General features: G+C 47.4%; 1 protein-coding gene and 1 long non-coding RNA gene across 2 annotated transcripts in view; one reads left to right on the top strand and one right to left on the bottom strand.

The window, feature by feature from the left end:
- The window catches only part of sgsm2 (small G protein signaling modulator 2), a 72,218-nt gene that overhangs the window by 14,512 nt on the left and 31,089 nt on the right, over positions 1 to 26,617 (top strand). Inside the window, exons 5-9 of the mRNA XM_033045656.1 lie at positions 2,505 to 2,639; positions 7,275 to 7,399; positions 10,323 to 10,390; positions 10,674 to 10,837; positions 18,020 to 18,152. Of these exons, the coding sequence (XP_032901547.1) occupies positions 2,532 to 2,639; positions 7,275 to 7,399; positions 10,323 to 10,390; positions 10,674 to 10,837; positions 18,020 to 18,152 (598 nt within the window). The 5' untranslated portion in view covers positions 2,505 to 2,531. The remainder of the gene's footprint in view (positions 1 to 2,504; positions 2,640 to 7,274; positions 7,400 to 10,322; positions 10,391 to 10,673; positions 10,838 to 18,019; positions 18,153 to 26,617) is intronic.
- LOC116988773 lies at positions 4,799 to 22,590 on the bottom strand. Its single transcript, XR_004416066.1, has 3 exons — positions 22,556 to 22,590; positions 18,177 to 18,178; positions 4,799 to 4,808 (listed from the first exon to the last, which is right to left on the bottom strand). It is a non-coding gene; the product is annotated as an uncharacterized LOC116988773 (long non-coding RNA).

Genomic DNA, 26,617 nt, shown 5'->3' with positions numbered 1-26,617 from the left:
AGAGATCAGCCATGATTGAATGATGGAGTAGACACGATGGGCCGAATGGCCTAATACTACTCCTGTAACTTGTGATCTTGTGAAATATGAGATGGTGGTCCTCTTGTTCCGGAGATGGTTCGAGGTTATTTCTCTCGGGAGAAGTGCTGTGGGTTCACTTGTTATCAAGTGGAATCAATGGCCAGATTTGGGGCTTACAGGTCAGATGCCAAAATTGGAACTAATTGAGGAAATAGCATTCGTTCACTTAGTAGAGGAGAGTTTACGAGACTGAATCAAATGGGTCAAAATAGCTTTCACATAATGTGAAGGAAGGAACCGCAGATGCTGGTTTACACCGAGGATAGACACAAAATGCTGAAGTAACTCAGCGGGTCAGGCACCATCTCTGGACAAAAGAAACAGGTGACGTTTCAGGTCGAAGCCCTTCAGACATTTTAACCACCATTCCCATACTGACCTTTCAGTCCTGGGCCTCCTCCACTGTCAGACAAATTGGAGGAACAGCACCTCGTATTTGCTGGTGCAGCTTACACCCCAGCGGTATGAATATTGATTTCTCTGACTTCAAGTAACCCTTGTATTCCCCCTCTCACCGCCCCTCCCCCACCCTGGTTGTCCTGCTAGTTTCGCTGTTCGTACCCTAGTTGTCACCTCTTCCACAGCCAGCAATGGACCATTGTGGGCTCCACCTTTCCTTGGCCATTGGTGTTGGCTCTGATCTGTTTGGTGCCTTTTCATATCTCTAGTTTCCCTCTCCCCTGACTCTCAGTCTGAAGAAGGGTCTCGACCCGAAACGTCACCCATTCCTTTTCTTCAGAGATGCTGCCTGACCCAGTGAATCACTCCAGTACTTCTGTCGATCTTTAGCTTCCACGTAAATCTGTGTTGTAATTCCTGAACACCTCTGCGTTGTCGCACTTATTAAGCGGGCGTATAATTAAAAAACCCGCCTCGTAGGGGCTCTGGGTAAATGTGCTGTCACATGGGGCGTTGACAAATTCAGTGTCTGGTCTCACCCTTGTGTCCGACATGTTGCTGTGTGGTTGAGGGAATGATCGTGATCTTGGCCATCACAAGAATTGTTTGGGACACAGCCCCATCCAAGACTGCAAGAAATTGCAGCGAATTGTGGACGCAGCCCTGACCATCACACAAACCAACCTCCCTTCGACCCGAAACATCACGCATTCCTTCTCTCCATAGATGCTGACTGTCTTGCTGAATTACTCCAGCATTTTGAATCTATCTCCCTTCTATTGACTCCATCTACACCTCACGCTGCCTCAGTAAGGCCAGCAGCATGATCAAGGATGAGTCGCACACTGATCACTCCCACTTCTCCCCACTCCCATCAAGCAAGAGGTATAGGTGTGAAAAAGCACACCTCCAGATTCAGGAACAGTTTCTTCCCAACTGTTATCATGTAACTGAATCATCCTACCACGACCAGAGAGCAGTCCTGAACTACTATCTATCTCATTGGTGACCCTCGGACTATCCTTGATCGGACTTTGCTGGCTTTATCTTGCACTAAACGTTATTCACTTATCATATATCTATACACTGTAAATGGCTCGATTGTGATCATGTATTGTCTTTCTGCTGATAGACACAAAATGCTGGAGTAACTGAGCAGGACCTCTGGTTAGAAAGAATGGGTGACGTTTCTGGTCGAGACCCTTCTTCAGACAGTGGAGAGGGAGACAGACACAGAGATAAGGAAGTAAGGTGTGAAACCGAGACATCAAAGGGGATGAGGCTCAGGGGAGAATAGATCATTGTTCGTTAGGAGAAGGTGACAACGAAGGTGACTTTCAGCTGACTGGATAGACAATAGACAATGACAATAGATGCAGGAGTAGGCCATTCAGCCCTTCAAGCCAGCACCGCCATTCAATGTGATCATGGCTGATCATCCCCAATCAGTACCCCGTTCCTGCCTTCTCCCCATATCCCTTGACTCCGCTATCTTTAAGAGCCCCATCTAGCTCTCTCTTGAAAGTATCCAGACAACCGGCCTCCACCGCCCTCTGAGGTAGAGAATTCCACACTCACAACTCTCTGTGAGAAAAAGAGTTTCCTCGTCTCCGTAATAAATGGCTTACCTCTTATTCTTAAACTGTGGCCCCTGATTCTGGACTCCCCCAACATCGGGAACATGTTGCCTACCTCTAGCATGTCCAAACCCGTAATAATCTTATAAGTTTCAATAAGATACACTCTCATCCTTCTAAACTCCAGAGTGTACAAGCCCAGCCGCTCCATTCTCTCACGGATAGCACAGAACAAAAGCTTTTCACTGTACCTTGGTACACGTGACAATAAACTAAACTGAGACAGATTGGGTACGGACTGGGCTGAGTTGAGACTCACCTTCTTGCTGACACAAAAGAACATGACCCATGGCTGACAGATCCCCACAAGGCCGAAGTGTCGGGAGTCAGGAAGAATAAGTCGCCCGCCCTCTTGTTTAATTAAGCGGGTGAATTTGTGTTTTGCAGATTAGGAAGCGTCAATCGAGTGGAAGTATGTCGGAAGACAAGTTTGCAGCTTCGGCACGGGAATATGTGGAGTCATTGCATCAAAATTCCAGAACACATCTACTGTACGGAAAAAACAACGTGCTTGTCCAGCCAGTAAGTAGTGGCCAGCTCGGAAAAGATAACCCGAGGCAACAGGGCCACAGGAGGGCGCTGCAGTAACAGCATGGAAACAGGACCTTTGGCCCACCGAGTCCGCACCGACCAGCGATCACCCCCCCCCGTACACTAGCATAAAACCCCTGTCCCACGGTACGAGTTCATTCCAAGAGTTCTCCCGAGTTTGCCCTGATTCGAACTCGGAGATTTACGGTAATGGCCGCTCATCGGTACGCGGGGCTCTCGTGGACATTTTTCATCATGTTGAAAAATCTTCACGAGTCTTCCCGTGCTTACCTGCCGTTAGCGAGTCTTCCCGAGTACCTGCCGTTAGCGCTAAGAGACGTCCCCGAGCTCCGACGTACCCGCTACATTCGTTCTCCGTGCTTACCACGAGTTTGATTTTTTTTTTTAACTCGGGAGAGCTCTTGGCATGAACTCGCACCGTGGGACAGGTCCATTATTCCTACACACTAGGGACAATTTACAATTTTACCAAAGTCAGTGAACCTGCAAACCTGTACGTCTTGGGAGTGTGGGAGGAAACCGGTGCACCCGGAGAAAACCCACGCAGTTACAGACACTACCCATAGTCAGGATTGAACCCGGGTCTCTGGCGCCATGGGACAGCAGCTTCACCGCCGTGCCACAGTGCCGGTCTATGTAAACACTGCACATGAACTGGTGTGTGGGTGTTGGAGTTAATGCAGCTGTCTGACCATAGCGATTAGATGCGGTGATTCTGCCGCACAAAGCACTCTACGATTGTGCCAATACTGATCCCCGTTGAGAAGACATTAAATGATGTTGTCGATCAATTATTTTGTCAGTAAATCTAAACCGTTATGGATCCACAAAAAATTTAAATTTATTGCCTCTATCTGTTCAACATATCGAAAAATCTGACAGTCCCATCAAGTTTAAATTGCTTTGAAATGCCGCCAGGCACCTTTCCTAAAAAAATATCAAAAGGCAGTTAAATAATCATTGTTCCATTTGATAACATGAATCACCAGTGAATCAGAACGATTGAAGTAAAAGATTTATTGGTGACAGCAATTGCGTGCGGAATAATAATTTAGTTCAGTTTAGTTTATTGCCATGTGTACCGAGATATAGTGAAAAGTTTTTGTTGCGTGCTAACCAGTCAGCAGAATAGACAATAGACAATAGACAATAGGTGCAGGAGTAGGCCATTCGGCCCTTCGAGCCAGCACCGCCATTCAATGTGATCATGGCTGATCATCCACAATCATTACCCCGTTCCTGCCTTCTCCCCATATCCCCCGACTCCGCTATTTTTAAGAGCCCTATCTAGCTCTCTCTTGAAAACATCCAGAGAACCCGCCTCCACCGCCCTCTGAGGCAGAGAATTCCACAGACTCACCACTCTCTGTGAGAAAAAGTGTTTCCTCGTCTCCGTTCTAAATGGCTTACCCCATATTCTTAAACTGTGGCCCCTGGTTCTGGACTCCCCCAACATCGGGAACATGTTTCTTGCCTCTAGCGTGTCCAAACCCTTAACAATCTTATATGTTTCAATACATATAAGACAATACATGATTACAATCGAGCTATTTACAGTGTAGAGAGATTTAAAGGTGTGGAACGATTCGTATTATGTGATAGTAGATCTGCTTCTGTGGCCAGCACACAAAGAGTGGCCTGGACTGGGCGCCATAAATATTTCTACAGCCCTGCACGAGGCATCTTGATGTAAACACAAGGACCTGCAAATGCTGGAATCTTGGAGAGAACACTCAGTGCTCGAGTACCTCAAGTGGGTCCCGACCTCAAATATTCGCCGATCTCTGTCCTCCAGAGATGCTGCTTGATCTGCTGAGTTATGGGCCTGTCCCACTGTACGAGCTAATTCAAGAGTTCTCCCGAGTTTCCCCTGATTCGAACTCTGGGGAATTACGGTAATAGCCGCTCGCAGGTACTCGGGGCTCTCATGGACATTTTTCAACATGTAGAAAAATCTTCACGAGTCTCCCCGAGCTTACCGCGTTTCCCGAGTACCTGCCGTTAGCGTTACGAGACGTCCCGAGCTCTGACGTACCCGCAACGTACATTCTGCGTGCTTGCCACGAGTTTGATTTTTTTTTTTTATTCGGGAGAGCTCTTGAATTAGCTCGTACAGTGGTTGCTCCAACACTTTGTGTTCTGAGGCATCTTGTACTGCCATTGATGTTGGGCTGCCCTCATTTCAAGCCCTCCCCATCACTCCAGACCCGGCACAGTGGCGCAGCGGTAGAGTTGCTGCCTTACAGCGTCAGAGACCCGTCAGAGTTCGATCCTGACCACGGGGGCTGTCTGACCATAGGAGTTTGTAAGTTCTCCCCATGACTTGCGTGGGTTTTCTCCGGGATCTCTGGTTTCCTCCCACACTCCAATGACGTTAGTGTGCGGGGATTGCTGGTCGGTGCGGACTCGGTGGGCCGAAGGGCCTGTTTCTGCGCTGTATGTCTAAACTAAACTAAACTATTGCCCAAAGATCTCCCCTCACCTGAATGCAATGAAGGAGGGGGGAAATTCTTGCATTTATATAGTATCTTTCCAAGATTTGCCAGGAATGCCTGGTGGTACATTTGAAGTGTATGCAATGGCATGGGACATGAAATACTCAGACAGACACATATACAGGGGTCGTGGACTATCTATTAGATCATAGAATAGCTCAGGGCAGCACGGTGGCAAAGAGGTAGAGCTACTGCTTTATAGCGCCAGAGGCCCAGGTTCGATCCTGACTGCGGATGCTGTCTGTACGGAGTTTGTACGTTCTCCCCGCGGGTTTTCTCCGAGATCTCCGGTTTCCTCCCACACCTCAAAGACGTACAGGCTTGTAGGTTAATTGGCTTGGTGTAAATGTAAAAATGTCCCTCGTGTGTGTAGGGTAGTGTTAATGTGCGGGGATCGCTGGTCGGTGTAGACATGGTGGGCCGAAGGTCCTGTTTCCGCGCTGTGTCTCTGAAACTAAAACACAGCACAAGAACAGTCATTTTCCTGAACTCTGCGGGTGTGGACAGGGTGAAGTGCCTTCTTCTGTGTCACAAAAGGATACAGAGTGCTGGAGTAACTCAGCAGCTCAGGCAGCATCCCTGGACAACATGGACAGGCGATGTTTTGGGGTCGGGACCCTTCTTCACACTGTATCACCACAGCTGTGCCACAAGTTTGCTCATGTTGCCCCCTCTGGTGGCCAAGCTGATACTGACACCAAGCTGAGTCTGAAGTAGGGTCTCGACCCGAAACATCGCCTATTCCTTCGCTCCGTGGATGCTGCCTCACCCGCTGAGTTTCTCCAGCTTTTTTGTCTACCTTCTGACTCAATAAAGAGATCTTTTTCATTCAATGGAGTCTGAAGAAGAAGGGTCCCACCCGTATAGTCACCCATCCACGTTCTCCGAGGATGCTGCCTGACCCGCTGAGTTACTCCAGTACTTTGTGCCGTTTCATGTAAATCAACACAGGCATGGTGGCACAGCGGTAGAGTTGCTGCCTTTCAGCACCAGAGTGCTGAGGTCCATATGGACAACATCCAATGCCTTGACCTCAACAACCCTCTTTCAAAAAAACTCTATTGGAATGGATGAGAAGTATTCATGTCATTTCTCACCAATCTCTTGTCGTTCTACACATAGTCAGCAATGCCAGTCTTTATTCCCTATCTATTAATTCCCTAGCCACCGTTTCATTCTCAATGCACTAGTAAAATCTCTTGGGACTTTCCTTTACTTTGACTACCAGCTAAAGAAGGGTCTCGACCCGAAACATCACCCATACCTTCTCTCCAGAGATGCTGCCTGTCCCGCTGAGTTACACCAGCATTTTGTGTCTGTCTTCGGTTTAAACCAGCATCTACAGTTCCTTCCTACACATGAACATTTTGAAACTTGGACAATGTTTAATATTGCGAACATGCGGATGTGCCTCCATGCATCTTAAGAAAATAAAATTGTAGTTATGTTAATATGTCTATTCATTCTTACCGAATAGTACTCACCAAATAGTGAAAGGCCTGGATAGAGGGGATGAGCAGAGGATGTCTCTACTAATGGGAGAGTCCAGGAACAGAGGTCACAGCCTCAGAATTAGAGGACGTACCTTTAGAAAGGAGATGAGGAGGAATTTCTTTAGTCAGAGGGTGGTGAATCTGTGGAATTCATTGTCACAGACGGCTGTGGATATTTTTAAGGAAGAGATTGATAGATTCTTGATTAGTACGGGTGTCAGGGGTTCTGGGGTGAAGGCAGGAGAATGGGGTTAAGAGGGAAAACATGAATGCCGGGGTAGATTTGTTGGGCTGAATGGCCTAATTCTGCTCCTATCACATATAAACCTATGACCATGACATACCTTTAGAAAGGAGATGAGGAATTTCTTTAGTCAGAGGGTGGTGAATCTGTGGAATACATTGCCACAGAATGCTGTCGAGGCCAAGTCAATGGATAGTTTTCAGGTGGAGTTTGATAGATTCTTGATTAGTACGGGTGTCAGGGGTTATGGGGAGAAAGCAGGAGAATGGGGTTGAGAGGGAAAGGTAGATCAGCCATGACTGAATGACGGAGTAGACTTGATGGGCCGAACGGCCTAATTCTGCTCCTATAACATCTGACCTTGTTCCGACAGAAGGAGGATGTGGAGACGGTTCCAGGGTATCTGTCCCTTCACCAGTCAGCAGACCACTTAACGCTGAAGTGGACTCCTAATCAACTCATGAATGGAACCCTTGGGGATTCTGAGCTGGAGAAGAGGTAAGCTGAGTTCATTCCCATGTCCACAGTCCGACTGATGCTGCAACTACTGTTTCTGCCCCGTGCTCTGACCGAGCTTCGTGCACCCGAGGCCATAGATTGTCACAGCACAAGAGATAAAGGAACCCTGTGTGCAAAACACACAGTGCTGGAGGAACTCAGCAGGTCAGTTAGCATCCGTGGAGGGAATTGGACAGATGTTCTTTAGGGTAGGAATCCATGAGACCCCCGACTTGGAACGCCTCCTGGTGGCGCAACGGTAGAATTGCTGCCTTACAGCGCCGGAGACCCAGGTTCGATCCTGACCACGTCTGTACGGAGTTTGTACGTTCTCCCCGTGACCCGCGTGGGTTTTCTCCGTGAGCTCCGGTTTCCTCCCACACTCCAAAGACGTACAGATTTGTAGGCTAATTGGCATGGTGTAATTGTAAATTGTCCCTAGTGTGTAGGATAGTGTTGATGTGAGGGGATCGCTGGTCGGTGCAGACTCGGTGGGCCGAAGGGCCTTTTTCCGCGCTGTATCTCTAAACTAAACTAAACTAAACAAAACATTCCCTCCACGGATGCTGCCTGACCCGCTGAGTTCCTCCAGCACTTTGCGTTTTATAATATATTGCTAATTGCATAAAAGTTTTCCTAAGCATTGATCTGGGTTTTCCTTGTATGTGGGAATTAGTTCATACAATTTCCAATATTTCCTGGCCTTATTTCAGGATTACAGCATCAATGGTATTTTGTAGTTTTGTTTTGTCCTGTCTACAATCCATTGGCAGAACAGCAGGCATTGCCAGTGTGAGTACCAGCATTACCTACAGTGATCAGTGTATCCCAGAATCAGGAATTTCATAGAGTCGCACCGTACATAAGAGGTCCTTCGGCCCATCTCGCCCATGCCGAGCAAGATGCTCCATCTAAGCTAGTCTCATTTGCCCCAGTTCGGACCATAACCCTCGAAACCTTGTGTAGAATGGAACTGCAGATATTGGTTTATGCTGCAGATAGACACAAAGAACTGGATTAACTTAGCGGGTCTCTGGAGAAAAAGGTGACTTTTCGGCTCAATCTGAAGACGGGTCTTGACCCGAAACATCACCCATTCTTTTTCTCCAGAAATGCTGCCTGACCCTTTGAGTTAATCCAGCACTTTGAGTCTATCCGTTAAACCGCGTTTGGCCCTTATCCCGCTAAACCTTATCTATCCATGTACCTGCCCAAGTGTCTTTTAAATGGTGTTATAGTGCCTGCCTCAAATACCTCTTCTGGCAGCTTATTTCATACACCCACCACCCTCTGTGTGAAAAAGTTGTCCCTCAGATACCTATTAAATTTTTCCCCTCACCTTAAACCTGTAAAAAGTTGTAAACACTGCCCTGTCCATCATCGGCTCTGACCTCCCTACCATCGAGGGGATCTATCACAGTCGCTGCCTCAAAAAGGCTGCCAGCATCATCAAGGACCCACACCATCCTGGCCACACACTCATCTCTCCGCTGCCATCAGGTAGAAGGTACAGGAGCCTGAAATCTGCAACATCCAGGTTCAGGAACAGCTGCTTCCCCACAGCCATCAGACTATTAAACTCAACTTCAAACTAACTCTGAACTATAACAGCCTATTGCATTTTATCTGTTCATTTATGTGTGTGTGTGTGTGTGTGTGTGTGTGTGTGTATATATATATATATATATGCTATGGTACATGGGCACACTGATCTGATCAGTATTTATGCTACAATATTCTGTTGTGCTGCAGCAAGCAACAATTTCATTGTCCTATCTGGGACACATGACAATAAACTCTCTTGACTTGACTTGACTTAGTGTGGTTGATTCCCCTACTTGAGGTAAAAGCATACCCCTGATCTATTCCCCTCATTATGTTTTTCACTATAAGATTACCCTCAACCTCCTGTGCTCCAAGGAATAATGTTCTAACCTCTCCCTGTGACTCAGGCCCTCTTGTCCTGGCAACTGCCTCTGGAAACATTCCGGCTTAAAATCAGGAATTTCCTTCAGGTAACTTTTGTATGAAAACCCCAATGAGAGTGTTCAGCGGAAGAAACGGATGGGAATCTTTTGATGTACAACTTGGCTGTGAGATCACATAATTAAGATTAAAAACAAAATATTTAGTTTAGTTTATTGTCACGCGTGCTGAGTGAGGTACAGTGAAAAGTTTTTTTAGCGAGCTAACCAGCCAGCGGAAAGACTATACATGATTACAACCAAGCCGTCCACAGTGTACAGATACATGATAAAGGGAATAACTTTTAGTGCAAAATAAAGTCCTATCAAAGATAGTCCGAGGGTCTTCAATGAGGTAGATAGTAGCTCATGACTGCTTTAGTGTCGTTTAGTTTAGTGTAGAGATACAGTGTGGAAACAGGCCCTTCGACCCACCGTGTCCGCGCCGATCAGCGATCCATGTACACCATCACTATCCTACACGCCAGGAACAATTTACAATTTTTCTGAAGCCACTTAGCCTACAAACTAGCACATCTTTGGAGTGTGGGAGGAAACCGGAGCACCCGGAGTAAACCCACGTGGTCAGGGGGAGAACATACAAACACTGTACAGACAGCACCCATAGTCAGGATCGAACCGGGGTCCCTGGCATTGTTGAGGATGGTTCAGTTGCCTGATAACAGCTGGGAGGAAACTGCCCCTGAATCTGGAGGTGAAGGTTGGAGGATAGGAATGGGATTCTCTTTCCACAGATACTGCATGACTTGATTTAATTTCAGATTTCCAGCATCTGCACGTTTGTTTTTTAGTTCCGTTCACGATTGCCATGTGGATTGAAGAGATTACCACGTGGTTTGCAACAAAACTCGCATTCAAATATTTGTTAAAAGTTATCAAAATGCAAAAGAGATTCTGTATTCATAAAACTACTTTATTTTTGTTTGGATTATTTTCAGTGTCTACTGGGATTATGCCTTAACAGTGCCGTTACATCAGATAGTCTGTATCCATTGCCATCAACAGCGTGAGTAGTCTTTCACATCGGCCTCTTTTCTTTGAATATGAAATATATTGCCGTTAATGGTGTGGATTTAAAGAAGGACCATCTGCATTGGTCGCCTATTCCTTCGCTCCACAGATGCTGCCTCACCCGCTGAGTTTCTCCAACTTTTTTGTCTACCTTCGATTTTTCCAGCATCTGCAGTTCTTTCTTAAACATATAAATAAATGCAAGTCTCTCGTCTCTACTGTTGGTTTGTGCATGACGTGCATGTGATGGATATAACTTTTTATTTCCCTCCCACCAGCTGACAGTGGCGATACCTTGGTGTTGGTGAGCCAGGATGGCATCCAGAGACCTCCACTCCACTTCCCGCAGGGTGGGCACCTATTAGCCTTCCTCTCCTGCCTTGAGAACGGCCTGTTACCACGGGGGCAACTCGATCCACCACTGTGGTCACAGCGAGGGAAGGTAGGTCAACATCAAGCTGGAAAAGGTACCGAGAAGATTTAAGGGCCTGTCCCACTGTACGAGGTAATTCAAGAGTTCTCCCGAGTTTCCCCTGATTCGAACTCGGAGAATTACGGTTATAGCCGTTTCGTAGGTACTCGGGGGCTCTCGTGGACATTTTTCACAGTGCTGAAAAAACTTCACGAGTTACCGCGTTTCCCGAGTACCTGCCGTTAGCATTACGAGCCGCTATGAGACATCCACGAGCTCCGACGTAGCCACTACGTACATACTATGTACTTAAAGCCCTGTCCCACGGTACGAGTTCATTCCAAGAGCTCTCCCGAGTTTGCCCTGATTCGAACTCGGAGATTTACGGTAATGGCCACTCGTCGGAACTCGGGGCTCTCGTGGACATGTTGAAAAATCTTCACGAGTCTTCCCGTGCTTACCTGCCATTAGCGAGTCTTCCCGAGTACCTGCCGTTAGCGTTACGAGCCGCTAAGAGATGTCCCCGAGCACCGACGTATCCACTACGTTCATTCTCCGTGCTTACGAAGAGTTTGATTTTTTTAACTCGGGAGAGCTCTTGAATTACCTCGTACAGTGGGACAGGCCCTTCACGAGGATGTTGCCAGGACCAGAGGGTGTGAGCTATAGGGAGAAGTTGATTAGGCTGGGACTCGATTCCTTGGCGCGCAGGATGATGAGGGGTTAGACCAGGTGGTGCTTCCAGCCGGAAGTCTCGCCAGCAGCATGTCCGTCCTTTCGACTTTTTTTGTCTTTTAGTATGTCTAAATATATGTTTTGGTGTGGGTGGTGGTGGGAGGGGAATAGGGGGAAACTGTTTTTCAGTCACTTACCTCGACGGAGATGGGACTTTTCTTTTTGCCACTTCTTCGCCCCTCCCTCGCGGCCTAACTGGTTGGTGCGGCCTTTCCAACCGGAGACCAGCCCAGAGCTTCATCAGCAGGCGTGGTACGGACTTTAACATCCCTCGGGGCGGGGCGATCCCTTGCCGAGAATCGCCATAAGAAGTGCTCCGGCCGCCGGCCTGCGGCCTATAACATCGTGAAGCCGCGGTCTGCGGAGCTTCTAGCCGCGGCGTGGACTTTCCATCGAGGAGCGGGGCGATCCCTTGCCGAGAATCGCCAGAAAAAGTGCTCCGACCGCCGGCCTGCGGCCTATGACATCGTGAAGCCGCGGTCTGCGGAGCTTCTAGCCGCGGCGTGGACTTTCCATCCAGGAGCATCGTGAAGCCGCGGTCTCCGGTAAGAAAGTGGCCGATTCGGGAACTCCAATCTGCGGAGTGTGTGTTCCGATCCGTCCCGACGTCGGAGTTTCGATCATCCCGATGAGAGGGCTTGTACATCGGGCTCTCCGTAGCGGCGACAATGGAGGGTTGATGGCCCTGACCACGGTAAACAAAGGAGGATGATTGATTGAGCGTTATTGCCTTCCATCACAGTGAAGAATGTTGATTCCACTGTGGTGGATGTTTGTGTTAAATTCTATTGTGTATTGTGTTCTTTTTGATTGTGTGGCTGCATGGTAACTCATTTCACTGGACCTTAATTGGTGCATGTGACAAATAAACTTGAACCTTATAGAAGTGTATAAAATCATGAGAGGAATAGATCGGGTAGATGCACAGTCTCTTGTCCAGAGTAGGGGGATCGAGGATCAGAAGACATAGGTTTAAGGTGAAGAGGAAAGGACTTCATAGGAATATGAGTGGTAACTTCATAGGAATATGAGTGGTAATTGTTCCGCAATGCTCGTGGGTGTTTGGAACAAGGTGCCAGAGGAGGTAGTTGAGGCAGGAACTATCCCAATGTTTAAGAAACATTTAGACAGGTACGTGGATAGGACAGGTTTGGAGGGATATGAGCCAAACGTGGGCAGGTGGGAATAGTGTAGATGGAACATGATGGCCAGCATGGGCACGTTGGGCCGAAGGGCCTGTATCTACGATGCATCACTCTATGACTCTATGACTATCTCGCCCTGTTCCAAACTGCTGCCTTCTCGTGAAGGAACTCTCATCGTTAGTTTCAAAATGAAAGTAGATTACACTTAATTGTTGATTAATCCATTAAAACACTGATAACTTTAAAAGCAGAGGAACCCTCTTGACAGGCCAGGATACAGTGGATGTGGAGACGATGTTTCCACTAATGGATGAATCTAGGACTAGAGGCCACAACCTCAGGATAAAAGGATGTTCCTTTAGAAAAGAGATGAGGAGGAATTTCTTTAGTCAGAGGGTGGTGAATCTGTGGAATTCATTCCTTCCCATCCTATTTCTCCAACTAGTCTGTCCTGATTTATTTTACTGTTTATATACCTCGTTGACATCATCCCCTCAGCCAACAATGAACCATTATACATTTCCTTGATCCGCATCTGCTTTGATCTGTCATTTTCACACCTTACCCTTCCATATCTCTAGTTTCCCTCCGCCCTGATTCTCAGTCTGAAGAAGGGTCGTGACCCGAAAAGTCACCCATTCAAGTCAAGTCGAGTCAAGTCAAGTTTATTTGTCACATACACATACGAGATGTGCAGTGAAATGAAAAGTGGCAATGCTCGTGGACTTTGTGCAAAAAGACAAACAACCAACAAACTATAAACACAATCACAACACACATATTCTTTTACATAATAAATAATGGAAGGAAGAACGTTCAGTAGAGTTAGTCCCTGGTGAGATGGGAGTTTACAGTCCGAATGGCCTCTGGGAAGAAACTCCTTCTCAACCTCTCCGTTCTCACCGCATGGCAACGGAGGCGTTTGCCTGACTGTAGCAGCTGGAACAGTCCGTTGCAGGGGTGGAAGGGGTCTCTCATGATATTGTTGGCTCTGGAGTTGCACCTCCTGATGTACAGTTCCTGCAGGGGGGCGAGTGAAGTTCCTATAGTACGTTCGGCCGAACGCACTACTCTCTGCAGAGCCTTCTTGTCCTGGGCAGAGCAATTCCCAAACCAGATGGTAATATTCCAGGACAAGATGTTTTCCACAGCCGCTGCGTAGAAGCACTGGAGGATCCTCGGAGACACTCTGAATTTCCTCAATTGCCTGAGGTGGTAAAGGCGCTGCCTTGCCTTACTCACGAGTGCTGAGGCGTGTGATGCCCATGTCATATCCTCGGAGATGTGGACTCCTAGATATTTAAAACAGTTCACCCTATCCACAGGATCATCAGGGATGCTGCCTGTCCCGCTGAGCTACTCCAAGCGTATTGTGTGGGTGTTTTGGTCAGCACAGACTCTTTGGGCCGATGGGCCTGTTTGCACACTATAGTTCTAAACTAAACTGATGACCTCCAGTTTTACTCTTCCTCTCTGGTGGAAACATTCTCCTGTCTCCATTTTTTCAAAATCTTTCCAAATTTTGCAAACCTTTATTAACCTCCACAACATGGAACATGGAGCAGCCCAGGACCAGGCTCTTTGGCCCAACATGACTCTGTTGCGCACATGATGCCAAGCCCAACTCTTATCTGGATGCACATGATCCATATCCCACCCCTTGCTTAGGTCTCCCTACTATAGAGAAAAGAGACCAAATCTTTGCATCCTTTTCAGACATGGGCACTTTGCATTTTTGGTATCATCTATGTAAATCTCTGCTTCCACTTCAGGGAGCAGTATTATTATTATTATTATTATTATTATTATTATTATTATTATTATTATTATTATTATTATTATTATTATTATTATTATTATTATTATTATTATTATTATTATTATTATTATTAAATCATTGAAAGCATTAGCGACGTGGTGGTGTTGGTTTCCGCCAGGCAGGCCAATAAATGAACTATCAGCCCTTCCTAATACCTCGCATGTATCTGTGTTGAACTTCACATAGCAATTACCCCGTAATCTTATTCGTGACTTCCCGTAAATGACTACGGTACACAGCAGTATTGGCGCGCCACATCTCAAACGATGTTGTCTTCTGCAAGTTTAGAAATTGTGTTTTTGATCTAGAATAGATGCATCTAGCAGGGCAACAGGCCCTTTGGCCCATTCACTCCATTCCGAACAAGAAGCTAGTGTCATTTGCATGTGATTGTCCCATGTCCTTCTAAAACTTTCCTATCCAAATGTCTCAACTACTTCCGCTGGCAGCTTGTACTCATCACCCTCTCTGTGGAAAACAAATGCTCCTCTGGTTCCTATCAACACTCCTCCCTCTCAGTTTATACTTATGCTTCCTAGTTCTTGATTCTCTACGGGTAAAAGACTGTGCATCCACCCTATCTATTCCCCTCCTTTTATACACCTCTATAAGATCACCCCTCAGCCTCCTGCTTTCCAAGGAGCAGAGTCCTAGCCAGCCAAACTTCTCCCCATAGCTCAGACCCTTGGGTCCTGGCAACATCCTCGTAAATCTTCTCTGCTCCTTTCCAGCTCCATAGCATCATCCCGATAGCAGAGAGGTCACGACCAAACACAAGACTCCAAGTGCAGAATCATCAATATCTTGTACAACTTGCGGTAGAGTTGCTGCCTTAAAGCAAATGCAGTGCCGGAGACCAGGGTTCGATCCCGACTACGGGTGCTGTCTGTACAGAGTCTGTACGTTCTCCCCGTGACCTGCGTGGGTTTTCTCCGAGATCTTCGGTTTCCTCCCACATTCCAAAGACATGCAGGTTTGTAGGTAAATTGGCTTGGTAAATGTAAAAATTATCCCTAGTGGGTGTAGGATAGTGTTAATGTGCGGGGATCACTGGACAGCACGGACCCGGTGGGCAGAAGGGCCTGTTTCCGTGCTGTATCTCTAAACTAAACTGTGACATAACGCCCCAACCTCTACACGCTATTCCCTGGTTGATGATGACCAATGTGCCAGAAGGCTTCTTTACCACGCTTTCCACCTGTGATGCCACTCTCCGGGAATTATACACGTACTCCTCGATTCATCCGTTCTAAAACACTCCTCCAGGGCCTGAACATTCACAATGAAGGTCCTGCCCAGGTGACTTCCGAAAACGCAACGCTTTACCCTCAGCTGAATTAAACCCCATCTGCCGTTCCTCGGCCCACTAGCCCAGCTGATCAAGATCCGCCCGTAATCCTTGATAACCATTTCCGCAGGAAGGAACTGCAGATGCTGGTTTATACCGAAGATGGACACAAAATGCTGGAGGAACTCAGCGGTTCAGGCAAAATCTCTGGAGAAATGGAAGAGGTGACGTTTCAGGTTGGAACCCTTCTTCAGACCCTACTCACCGCTCCGACCCACAATGTCACCTAGTCCTTTCTCTCCAGAGATGCTGCCTGACCTGCTGAGTTACTCCAGCATTTTGTGTCTATCTTCACTTTCTACAATCTCACCTATATCACGTGCAAACTTAATAATCTAATGAAACATGAATGTAAACGTTGATAGAAAATATTCATATAAATCCTCGTACAACCTTACTATCTACCTCCTTCCTAGCTGACTTGGATCAAGCTCAGATTGGCAATAGTTGAATAAGGTTTTCATTTTACACCTGAGCAGATCTCTAGTCATTCACAAGCGTAACAGAGTACGTTCTGCCCGTGACCTGCGTGGGTTTTCTCCGGGATCTCCGGTTTCAAAGGTTCAAAGGTTATTTTAATGGTCACATACACCTAGGTGTAGTGAAATGCTTCTTGCCATGCAGCACATAAAGAAAGAATACAGACATAACATTAATAAGAGATTTAAACATAAAGAACATCCCCCCACAATGGTTCCCATTATGAGTGAAGGCACAAAGTCCAGTCCCCATCCCCAGTTCACCCATAGTCGGGCCTACTGAGGCCTCCACAGTTGCCTTTAAGGAGGCCCGATGTTCCAGGCCGTTCTCGCCGGGTGATGGTGCTCCGGCGTCGGGAGAATCATCTCAGCGGCTTGGGACACCTGGAACGGCCGCTTACGTACTGGAGGCCGCGGCTTCCGACAAGGCCGCGCCGGATGGAGCTCCACAACTGGTGATCTCGCTGAGAGATCCCAGGCTCCCGATGAAAAGTCAGCACCGCCACCCGCAGCTGGCCGCTCCACAGACCCGCAGCTCCGCGATATTTTTATCGGCGGTCTCAGCTCACCGGAGTTCCAGCGCGGCGACCCGGGTAGGGCATCGCCCGCTCCGCGATAGCGCTCCAGCGCTGTGCCGCTGCCGAAGCCGAGGTTCTGGCCGGTCCCCGGCAGGAAACGCCTCTCCAGGCCCGCTGGTAGGCCGCGAGGATGGGTCGACGGTGCACCCAGAGAAAAGCTGCCTCTCCGACCAGGTAGGGACCCTAGAAAAGCATTCCCCCTTCCCCCCCTCCCCCCACATAAAAAAGGGTAGAACTCCAGAACAAAAACCTCAACTAACTAAAAATAAAAAAAAGAGAGAAAAAACGGACAGCTGCAGGCTGGGCAGCCATACCATACAGGACGGCGCCTCCGAAAAATCTACCTTGAGTAAAGGAGCTATGTCAGCGTTCCGGCAACCCGACCCGACCTGACCTCGGAGCTGTGGCGGCGTTCCGGCGGCAGCGGCGACCCGACCTCGGAGGATCGGCCACGGGCCCGGCGGACTCGGCCGCGGGCCCAGTGGACGACATCGTCAGGAGCTCGCAGGTCACAGGCTGGTGACCGGTTTTCTGGAGCTCCCGCAACAACAGCTGTGTCCGCTGGACTGGAGGGCGGCAGCTTCGGCGGCTTCGACCACCCCGGGCCACGGAGTTTGAACCGGCCCGTTCGCGGCGCTTGGATTCAGCGCGGGACTGACATTACTTACCATCGCCCCGCGGGGTCACAACATCGGAAGCCTGGATCGCCTCGGCACAGAAGGAGAACAAGGAGGGAAGAGACAAAGATTTTAAGACTTTTGCCTTCCATCACAGTGACGAGGTGCCTGGTGAACTCACTGTGGTGGATGTTAAATTTGTGTTTATTGTGTGTTTTTGTCATTTTTATTATATGTATGAATGCAAGGCAACAATAAAATAAAATTCAATTCAATTCAATTGATCCAAAAACGTAGGCTAATTGGATCGGTAAAATTGGAAACTGACCCTAGTGTGTGTAGGATGGTGTTAGCGTGCGGGGATTGCTGGTCGGCATGGACTCGGTTGGCCGAAGGGCCAGTTTCCATGTTGTATCTCTAAACTAAACTAATTTCTGATATTTAAAAAGATCTGGATCTGTAACTCACCATTTGCTTCTCCCAAATTCCAGGGTAAAGTGTTTCCAAAACTGCGAAAAAGGAACAGCAGAGCCAAGTCCATAGACCAAGAGGAACCGAGGGTGGAAGAAGTAGCTACCGATTACGTGTTCAGAATCATATATAACGGACAGAAGAATGACTATGGTGAGTTTATCGACAGTGAGTTACTGCTGGTTCCCAGCTAACTCCTTATGTTTGCCAGCATTGACCTTCCTGGTTCATTGAAACACAAGCTCGTTTCAGTGTTCATGTCCATTAGCCTTTGCATTATCAGTGTACTTGGAATTACTGTTTTAGTTTAGAGAAACAGGCCCTTCGGCCCACCGAGTCCGCGCCGACCAGCGATCCCCGCACACTGCACACTACACGCACACTTGAGATGATTTACTATTTTTACCAAACTAATTAGCCTGCAAACCTAATTGGTAGGTCTGTACGTCTGAACGTCTTTGGAGTGTGGGAGGAAACTGGAGCTCCCGAGAAATCCCACACGGGTCACGGGAAGAACGTACAAACACCGTACAGGCAGCACCCGTAGTCAGGATCGAACCCGCGTCTCTGATGCTGTGAGGCAGCAACTCTACCGCTGCATTACTGTGCCGCCCTGAAGAAGGGAGCCGACCCGAAACATCATCTATCCCGGTTCTCCAGAGATGCTGCCTGACCCGCTGACATATGCCCCTGTCCCACTTAGGAAACCTGAACGGAAACCTCTGGAGACTTTGCGCCCCACCCAAGGTTTCTGTGCGGTTCCTGGAGGTTTTTGTCAGTCTCCCTAATGGTCGAAAGTGGTTTCCGCTTCTTCAATGTTCCGGCGATTATTTCAAAAAATTCAAAACCGGCCGCGACTAAAAATAGGTTGTCGTTTTTTAAATCGGTAATTTTTTAGTCTAAGCCGGTTGCGATGCTAGTTGAAGGTGGTTGCCGGAGGTTGCAGGTAGTGGAACGTAAGACCTGCAACCTCCGGAGTAACTCAGCGGGTCAGGCAGCATCTCTGGAGAGAAGGAATAGATTACGCTTCGGGTTGAGAAATGGCACCTATTCCTTTTCTCCAGAGGTGCTGCCTGACCCGTTGAGTTACTACAGCTTATTGTGTCTGTCTTTGGTTTAAACCAGCAAGTGCAGTTCCTCCCTACAATGACCAGACTCCACCATGTGTGGCCACATCAATGTTTTAATTTATTTTTTACAATCTGGCTGCCGTGATCCTTGCCCTTGTTCTGCCACCTCGGAGTCCCATCTCTGGGCTGTTAACTGGATCTCATTTCCCACACTGATCTCCAGCTTCTCCCTGCAGGGATTTCCACGCCATTACCAAGACAGCACAGTGGCGCGGCCTCACCGCGCCAGAGAACCCGGTTCGATCCTGACCTCAGGCCCGCTGTCTGTCTGGAGTTTGCACGTTGCCCAGTGACCGCGTGGGTGTCCTCCACGTGCTCCAGTTTCCTCCCTCATCCCAAGGACGTGCGGGTTTGCAGGTTAATTGACCTCTGGGATACCGTGGAACTATTGTGAACGGGTGCTCGATGCCCAGCGTGGATCAATAGACAATAGACAATAGGTGCAGGAGGAGGCCATTCAGCCCTTCGAGCCAGCACCGCCATTCAATGTGATCATGGCTGATCATCCCCAATCAGTACCCCGTTCCTGCCTTCTCCCCATATCCCCTGACTCCGCTATCTTTAAGAGCCCTATCTAGCTCTCTCTTGAAAGCATCCAGGGAACCTGCCTCCACCGCCTCTGAGGCAGAGAATTACACAGACTTACCACTCTCTGTGATCCAACGGGCCGAAGGGCCTGTTTCAATGCTGTATCTGTCAATTAATCAAAATTGCCATTTAACGGGTGCCTGCAAGAGATAGACCCTGCCAACACAGCATGACCTAGGTGTGAGACTTTACCAGACAAAATCCACCATGGTTTGTATACGGGAGAATCAATTTGCAACTTTAGATTTAGTTTAGTGGGATTAAGGGATAACTACATTTAGTTAGTACGTCCCTTATTACCAGACAAAGCAGCAACCCCCAAATAAAGTGTTTAGTTTAGTTTAGAGATACAGCGTAGACACACGTTATTCAGCCCACTGAGTCCACGCCGACCATCGATCACCCGTACACTAGTTCTATATTATCCCACTTTTGCAACCAACTCGTTAGGGGTAATTTACTGCAGCCAATTAACCTACAAACCTGCACGTCTTTAGAGTGCAGGTAGAAACCTGAAGGAAACCCACGTGGACACGGGGAGAACATGCAAACTCCACACAGACAGCACCCGTGGTCAGGATCGAACCTGGGTCGCTGGCGCTGAGAGGGTGCAGCTCTACCACTGCGCCACCGTGCCGCATAGTTTCTCTTGATTGCAAAAAGATTTCCATCTAGAAAACAGCAAATGTATTAAACTCCCGAAAGGTCTTCTTAAAGGTCTAAAGGAATAGGAGTAGAATTAGGCCATTCGGCCCATCAAGTCTACTCCACCATTCAATCATGGCTGATCTATCTCTCCCTCCTAAACCCATTCTCCTGCCTTCTCCCCATAACCTCTGACACCTGTACTAATCAAGAATCTATCTCTGCCTTAAAAATATCTACTGACTTGGTCTCCCTTCTGTGGCAAAGAATTCCTCAGATTCACCACCCTCTGACTAAAGAAATTTCTCCTCATCTCCTTCCTAAAAAAACGGCCTTTTACCTTATTCAATCTTTTTTATTCAAGGCAGGGGTGAAAAACCTTAGTTATCCTATATGTCTCTTGCCCTGTGATGTGGGTATTTCTGGTGAGTCAACAGTGGAGGATGTCACAGTCTATTCAACTGTGGAGGATGTCACAGTCAACCCGATAGTCTTCACAGATACATATCTCTGGTAGGGATCGCTACTTGGGTGTTGGGCAGTACGGTGGCGCAGTGGTAGAGTTGCTGCCTTACAGCATCAGAGACCCGGGATCGATCCTGACTTCATAAGGTCATAAGTGATAAGAGCAGAATTAGGCCATTCGACCCATCAAGTCTACGCCATTTAGTCATGGCTGATCTATCTCTCCCTCCTAACCCCATTCTCCTGCCTCCTCCCCATAGCCCCTGACACCCATTCTAATCAAGTCTGTCTGTAGCGAATTTGTACGTCCTCACCGTGACCTGCGTGGGTTTTCTCCGGGATCTCCGGTTTCCTCCCACACTCCAAAGACGTGCAGGTTCGTAGGTTAATTAGCTTGGTGTAATCGTAAGTTGTCCCTATGGTGTGTAGGAGGGCGTAAATGTGCAAGAATCGCTGGCCGGCACGGACTTGGTGGGCCGAAGGGCCGGTTTACGCACTGTATCACTAAATTAATGGGGAGTTTTACAATATTTTGCTTTTGAAGCCAATTCTTGGGTTGGCGTCTATGTGTATTAGTTAAAAATAGAAATGAATCTCCCTCTTATAAGTATCTGATTGGAAAGAACCAACAATAGTGATTACATGTGAATGTGTTAACACCCAAGAGTGGGCTATCTATGTGTTCAGACCTATTCCTACTGTGAACGTCTTCAGAGTGTAGAGGCGCGTGTTTCTAGCTACTGCGCCATAGTGTGCAGTTTCAAAGCAGAAACGCTTCCGGGTCCAGAAGACGACAAAGGCAACACAAGTGTTGTCCCGCGGCTAACTGGCTGTCAGCGTCGCTGGCAGTGTGTAAGTGAACTGTGAAGGCGTGCTCCTCATCAGCCCTTTCGATCTTTTCTTTAAGCAGTAACTATTAACTACCACCACTTAGCCGCCAGCCGCTCCATCTCGGTGGAAGATGATGAAGAGGACGAGGATAGGCTGCATGAAATGATTTCTATGATCTGCTCACGGAACCTCACAGCTCCTAAAATGATGAAAGGTTTTTATGCAGCTTGGCCTAATCACACTTGAAGTGATAATGCAAGTTATGCAGTGCACCATACTGAATCTCATCCCAAGATTCAACAGTGTTGGCATTACTGGTTAAATATCGAGAAATTCTCTTTCACCCATTTGAACCTTTGGTACACTGATCTCCCCCTGCCCCGACCGAGTTCGCTCTCACTTCCCTGCAGGTGAATAAGCATTGGGTCACTTTAGCCAGTGACCAGCAGAGTGGAGCAGCCTCGCAGCGCCAGAGACCCGGGTTCGATCCCGACCTCGGACGCTGCCTGTGTGGAGTTTGCGCGTTCTCCCCGTGACCGTGTTGGGGTTTCCTCCGGGAGCTCCGGTTTCCTCCCACATCCTAAAGACGTGCAGGATTGTAGGTTAATTGGCTTCGGTAAAGGGTCTGTCCCACTTGGGCGTCATTTGCGCGTCACGCAGATGGCGCGTATAAGATTTTTAACATCCCAAAATCCTGGGGCGCCGCGCGTGACCGTGCATCACTGCCTACGTCACCACGCACCATGCGCGCGTAATGCGCACCATGGGCGCATCACGTGCATGTCACGACACGCGCATCGTGCGTCATACGGGGTGATCGTTGGTCAGCACGGACTCGGTGGGCCGAAAGGCCTGTTTCCATGCTGTATCTCTAAAGATTAATTGGCCTCTTTGTACGGAGCAGATGAGAAAGTTGAATAACACAGAACCAGTGTCATCGTCATCATTAGTTTATTGTCACGTGTACCGAGGTACATTGAAAGACTTTTGTAACTAACCAGTCAGCAGAAAGATAATACATAATTACAATTGAGCCATCCACAGTGGACCGACAGATGACAAAGGGAATTTCATGAATAACATTTAGTGCAAGATAAAGCCTGTAAAGTCCAATCAAAGATAGTTTGAGGCTCTCCAATGAGGTAGATAGTAGTTCAGGACCACACTCTAGTTAGACAAAAATGTTGGAGAAACTCAGCGGGTGAGGCAGCATCTATGGAGAGAAATGGGGATATTTCGGGTCGAGACCCTTCTTCAGACCCTATCACACTCTAGTTGTTGGTAGGATGGTTCAGTTGCCTGAAACAGTCCCTGAATCTGGAGGTGTGCGTTTTACACTTCTATACCTTTTGCCCGATGGGAGAGACACTTATACCAACTATGCAAACCCAAGCCAATTAACCTACAAGCCAGTACGTCTTTGGAGTGCGGGAGGAAACCGAAGATCTTGGGTGATCTTCGAGAGTGGCAAAAAATCATGAGGGAAATAGCCAGGTGAATGCCCAGAGTCGTTCATGCCCAGGGTCAAGAATCAGAGGACATTCGTTTAAAGTGAGGGGAGAAAGATTTAATAGGAACCTGATGGGCAACTCTTTCACAAAGAGGGTGTTGTGGATGTGTGGAATGAGCTGCCAGAAGAGGTAGTTGAGACAGGGACTATTGCAATGTTTAAGAAACATTTAGACAGGTACATGGATAGGACAGGTTTAGAAGGATTCAGGCCAGCACGATAGATAGGGCATCTTGGTCAACATGGACATGTTGGGCCGAAGGGTCTGATTCCGTGCTCTATGACTCTATTGAAATATGACTGTGTGCTTTCCCTCCCCCAGCCCACTGGTTCCATCGCAACTTTCACCAAAAATAGCTTTTTTCTTAAAGAAAGCCATGAACTCTAGTTGTTATATACTCTCTCTGATAGCGGACAGATGGATTTTCATTTAAATGCGTTAATCTGGTTTCCACAATGTGATTTCAGTTCCAATTCAATCAGTTTATTTGATATTCACGTGTGCTGAGGTGAAAAGCGTTTGTTGCATGCTATCCAGTCGGCAGAAAGACAATACATGATTACAATCAATCCATTTACAGTGCATAGATACATGGTAAGGGAATAATGTTTAGGGCAAGATAAAGCCAGCAAAGTCCACTCAAGGATAGTCTGAGGGTCACCAAAGAGGTAGATAGTAGTTCAGGTCTGCTCTCTGGTTGTGGTAGGATGATTCAGTTACCTGATAACAGCTGGGAAGAAACTGTCCCTCAATCTGGAGGTGTGTGTTTTCACACTTCTACTGATGGGAGAGGGGAGAAAAGGGAGTGATCAGGGTGCGACTCGTCCTTGATTCTGCTGCTGGCCTTGCCGAGGCATCGTGAGGTATAAATGGAGTCAATGGAAGAGAGGGTTGGTTTGTGTGATGGTCTGGGCTGCGTCCACAATTCTTGCGGTCTCGGATGGAGCCGTTCCCAAACCAAGCCGCGACGATGCACCCTGCGTATTCCATGAATAGTTTGTGGAGGGGATTGAGAGTGGGGGAAAGGGGCTGGGCAGCTGGTGTACTAAGGTCCACAAACCTTAATCCTATATGAGCGTTGCATCCCAGGCTCGCTGGTAATAGTTTGAAGGTAATGACAACACTGTTGTGTCCCATTTTGCTCACTGTTGCTTTTAATCTTTCGCAACATGCTTGAACTATGCATGTGGCCACACAAAAAATAAACAAATCGGCAGAGTCACCAAGATGCTGTTCACTGTAATTCTTCACCAGGTGATTAATCTTATATTGGTTTCTCAATTTCTTAGACAACCTTTCATCAGGTCTCACTTTTTTTTTCTTTAGGTCCTGTGAGGTTCTGATTACACCAGGTCTCTTGCCACACTCCACCCCCCCCCTCCCCCAACCCCAGGCAAAAAGTAAAACAAAAGAATACAATTCCTTTAAATTTCATGCCATACACACTGAAATTAATTTTTGTAACTCAAAACCATTGAGAAGCGGCAATAAATGATCCGTCGGCCAACTGCTTCCTGAAGAATTAAGGTGAAGAGCATTTTACTTTTTGTTAAGTTGTTTGTTTCTATCTAACTTTATGCTCAGTGACTCGATTCTGCCTGCCTTGTCTTGCTCCCAGCCCCTGAGCTTCTGTTAGTCATCTTAAGTGTAGTTTTGTTGCAGTCATGGCTGACATTACATTGATGCCATCCTCTCTCTCTCCAGTCTCAACCTTTATTTCTGTTCTATTTCTCCAAGGTTTAAGGGCCTGTCCCACTTTCACCACCTAATTCACAACCTTTTTTACTCGTGGACATTTTTCATCATGCTAGAAAAAACGCCCCAACCTACTTGATGCCACGAGTACCTACGACTAACATCGCGGCCTGCTACGACCTACCTACGACCTCCTGCGACCTCGTGACGACCATGCCGCGAGTATGAGTCAAGGGCAAACTCGGCAGAGGTCGTGAATTAGGTTGTGAAAGTGGGACAGGCCCTTTCGTTGCCTGGCTGCATGTGAAGTCTTACGGCTCTGTGCTTCCTTTTGAGAGGCGATGGGAATTGGGGAGGGGAAGGGTTTGGGGAGTGGGTGCGGCGAGATCATGCAAATAACGGGAGAGCTCCCAGGTCTATAAAGAGTGCAGATGGCATCCTGGTCAGTGTCACACTGAAGCATGTTACAAGCTGCCTTCTGAACTGGGACGAACACATCTCTTTGTAATCACTCCAAGATGTCTACTTTTAACATGAGATGGCAGATATTAAAATTTTCCTTATGTTTTGCTAACCGCATTCACTTGCTGCCGATGCATGGATGAAATTCAACAGAATTCACATTGCAAGCTTGATCATATTGGAGTTGATTACCAGAATTTATAATGTGTATCACAGGGGGATGATGCCACAAAATTATATCCTCAATTTTACTTCATATCAACGACGAATCTTGCTGCTTTGAATTAGTTTCACTAACGCATGCCAATTGCAACAAAAACATGTCATCGCTATCGTTTTAGTTAACCTTTTTTTTTTCTTTTTTGGTTGCAGCACCGTAAATAATTGCATCGGTGACATGCCTGCAGAAATGTGATTAGTACAGGCATTTAAGCCCCAGTCGCATTTAGATGGTGCAATTCTATAAAGAGCAAATAGATTGCCACTTATGCTTTCAAGTCATTCACTTGATGTCTGCAGAGTGACGATTTAGACATTTGTTTTAATTCCACGGTCTTCAAGTGTCAGGTTTGCCAGCACCCGTCATCTGATTTACAAGAAGCAATTATTTTTTACCATTTACCTTCCTCCCTGCTTGCAAACTCTTGTTGGATGGTGTTCCCACTGGCAGAGATTGGCATTATGACTCTAAGTGGCATTTTACCAAGTTAACCTCTTCAACCTTAGAGTCTAAACTCCTTAGCCAACGTCCACCCATGACATTTTGTCAGCAGTGGTGGCAGATATTTCTGGTATTAGAGATGTAGACATTGCCCCAGTAGTTTTCTGAACCATAGGTTTGCTCCTAGGAGCAGAATTAGGCCATTCGACATATCAGGTCTACTCCGCCATTCAATCATGGCTGATCTATCTCAATCCCATTCTCCTGCCTTTTCCCCGTAACCCCTGACACCCGTCCTAATCAAAAATCTGCCAACCTCCACCTCGAAAATATCCATTGACTTGGCCTCCACAGCATTCTGTGGCAATGAGTTCCACAGACTCACCACCCTCTGATGAAAGAAATTCCTCCTCATCTCCTTTCTAAAGGTGCGTCCTTTTATTCTGAGGCTGTGACCTCTGGTCCTAGACTCTCCCGCTAGTGGAAACATCCTCTCCTCATTCACTCTATCCAGCTCTTTCACTATTCGGTCGGTTTCAATGAAAACCTCCTTCATTCTTCTAAACTCAATTATATGAACCATTTTAGTTTCAACCACCTTGCTGGGGGTCACAGAGGGGCCACACTGAG

This window comes from Amblyraja radiata, chromosome 28 (genome assembly GCF_010909765.2).
Source record: "Amblyraja radiata isolate CabotCenter1 chromosome 28, sAmbRad1.1.pri, whole genome shotgun sequence".
In the NCBI taxonomy this organism is placed as follows: Eukaryota; Metazoa; Chordata; class Chondrichthyes; order Rajiformes; family Rajidae; genus Amblyraja; species Amblyraja radiata.
This window is presented reverse-complemented; position numbering and strand designations above follow the sequence as displayed.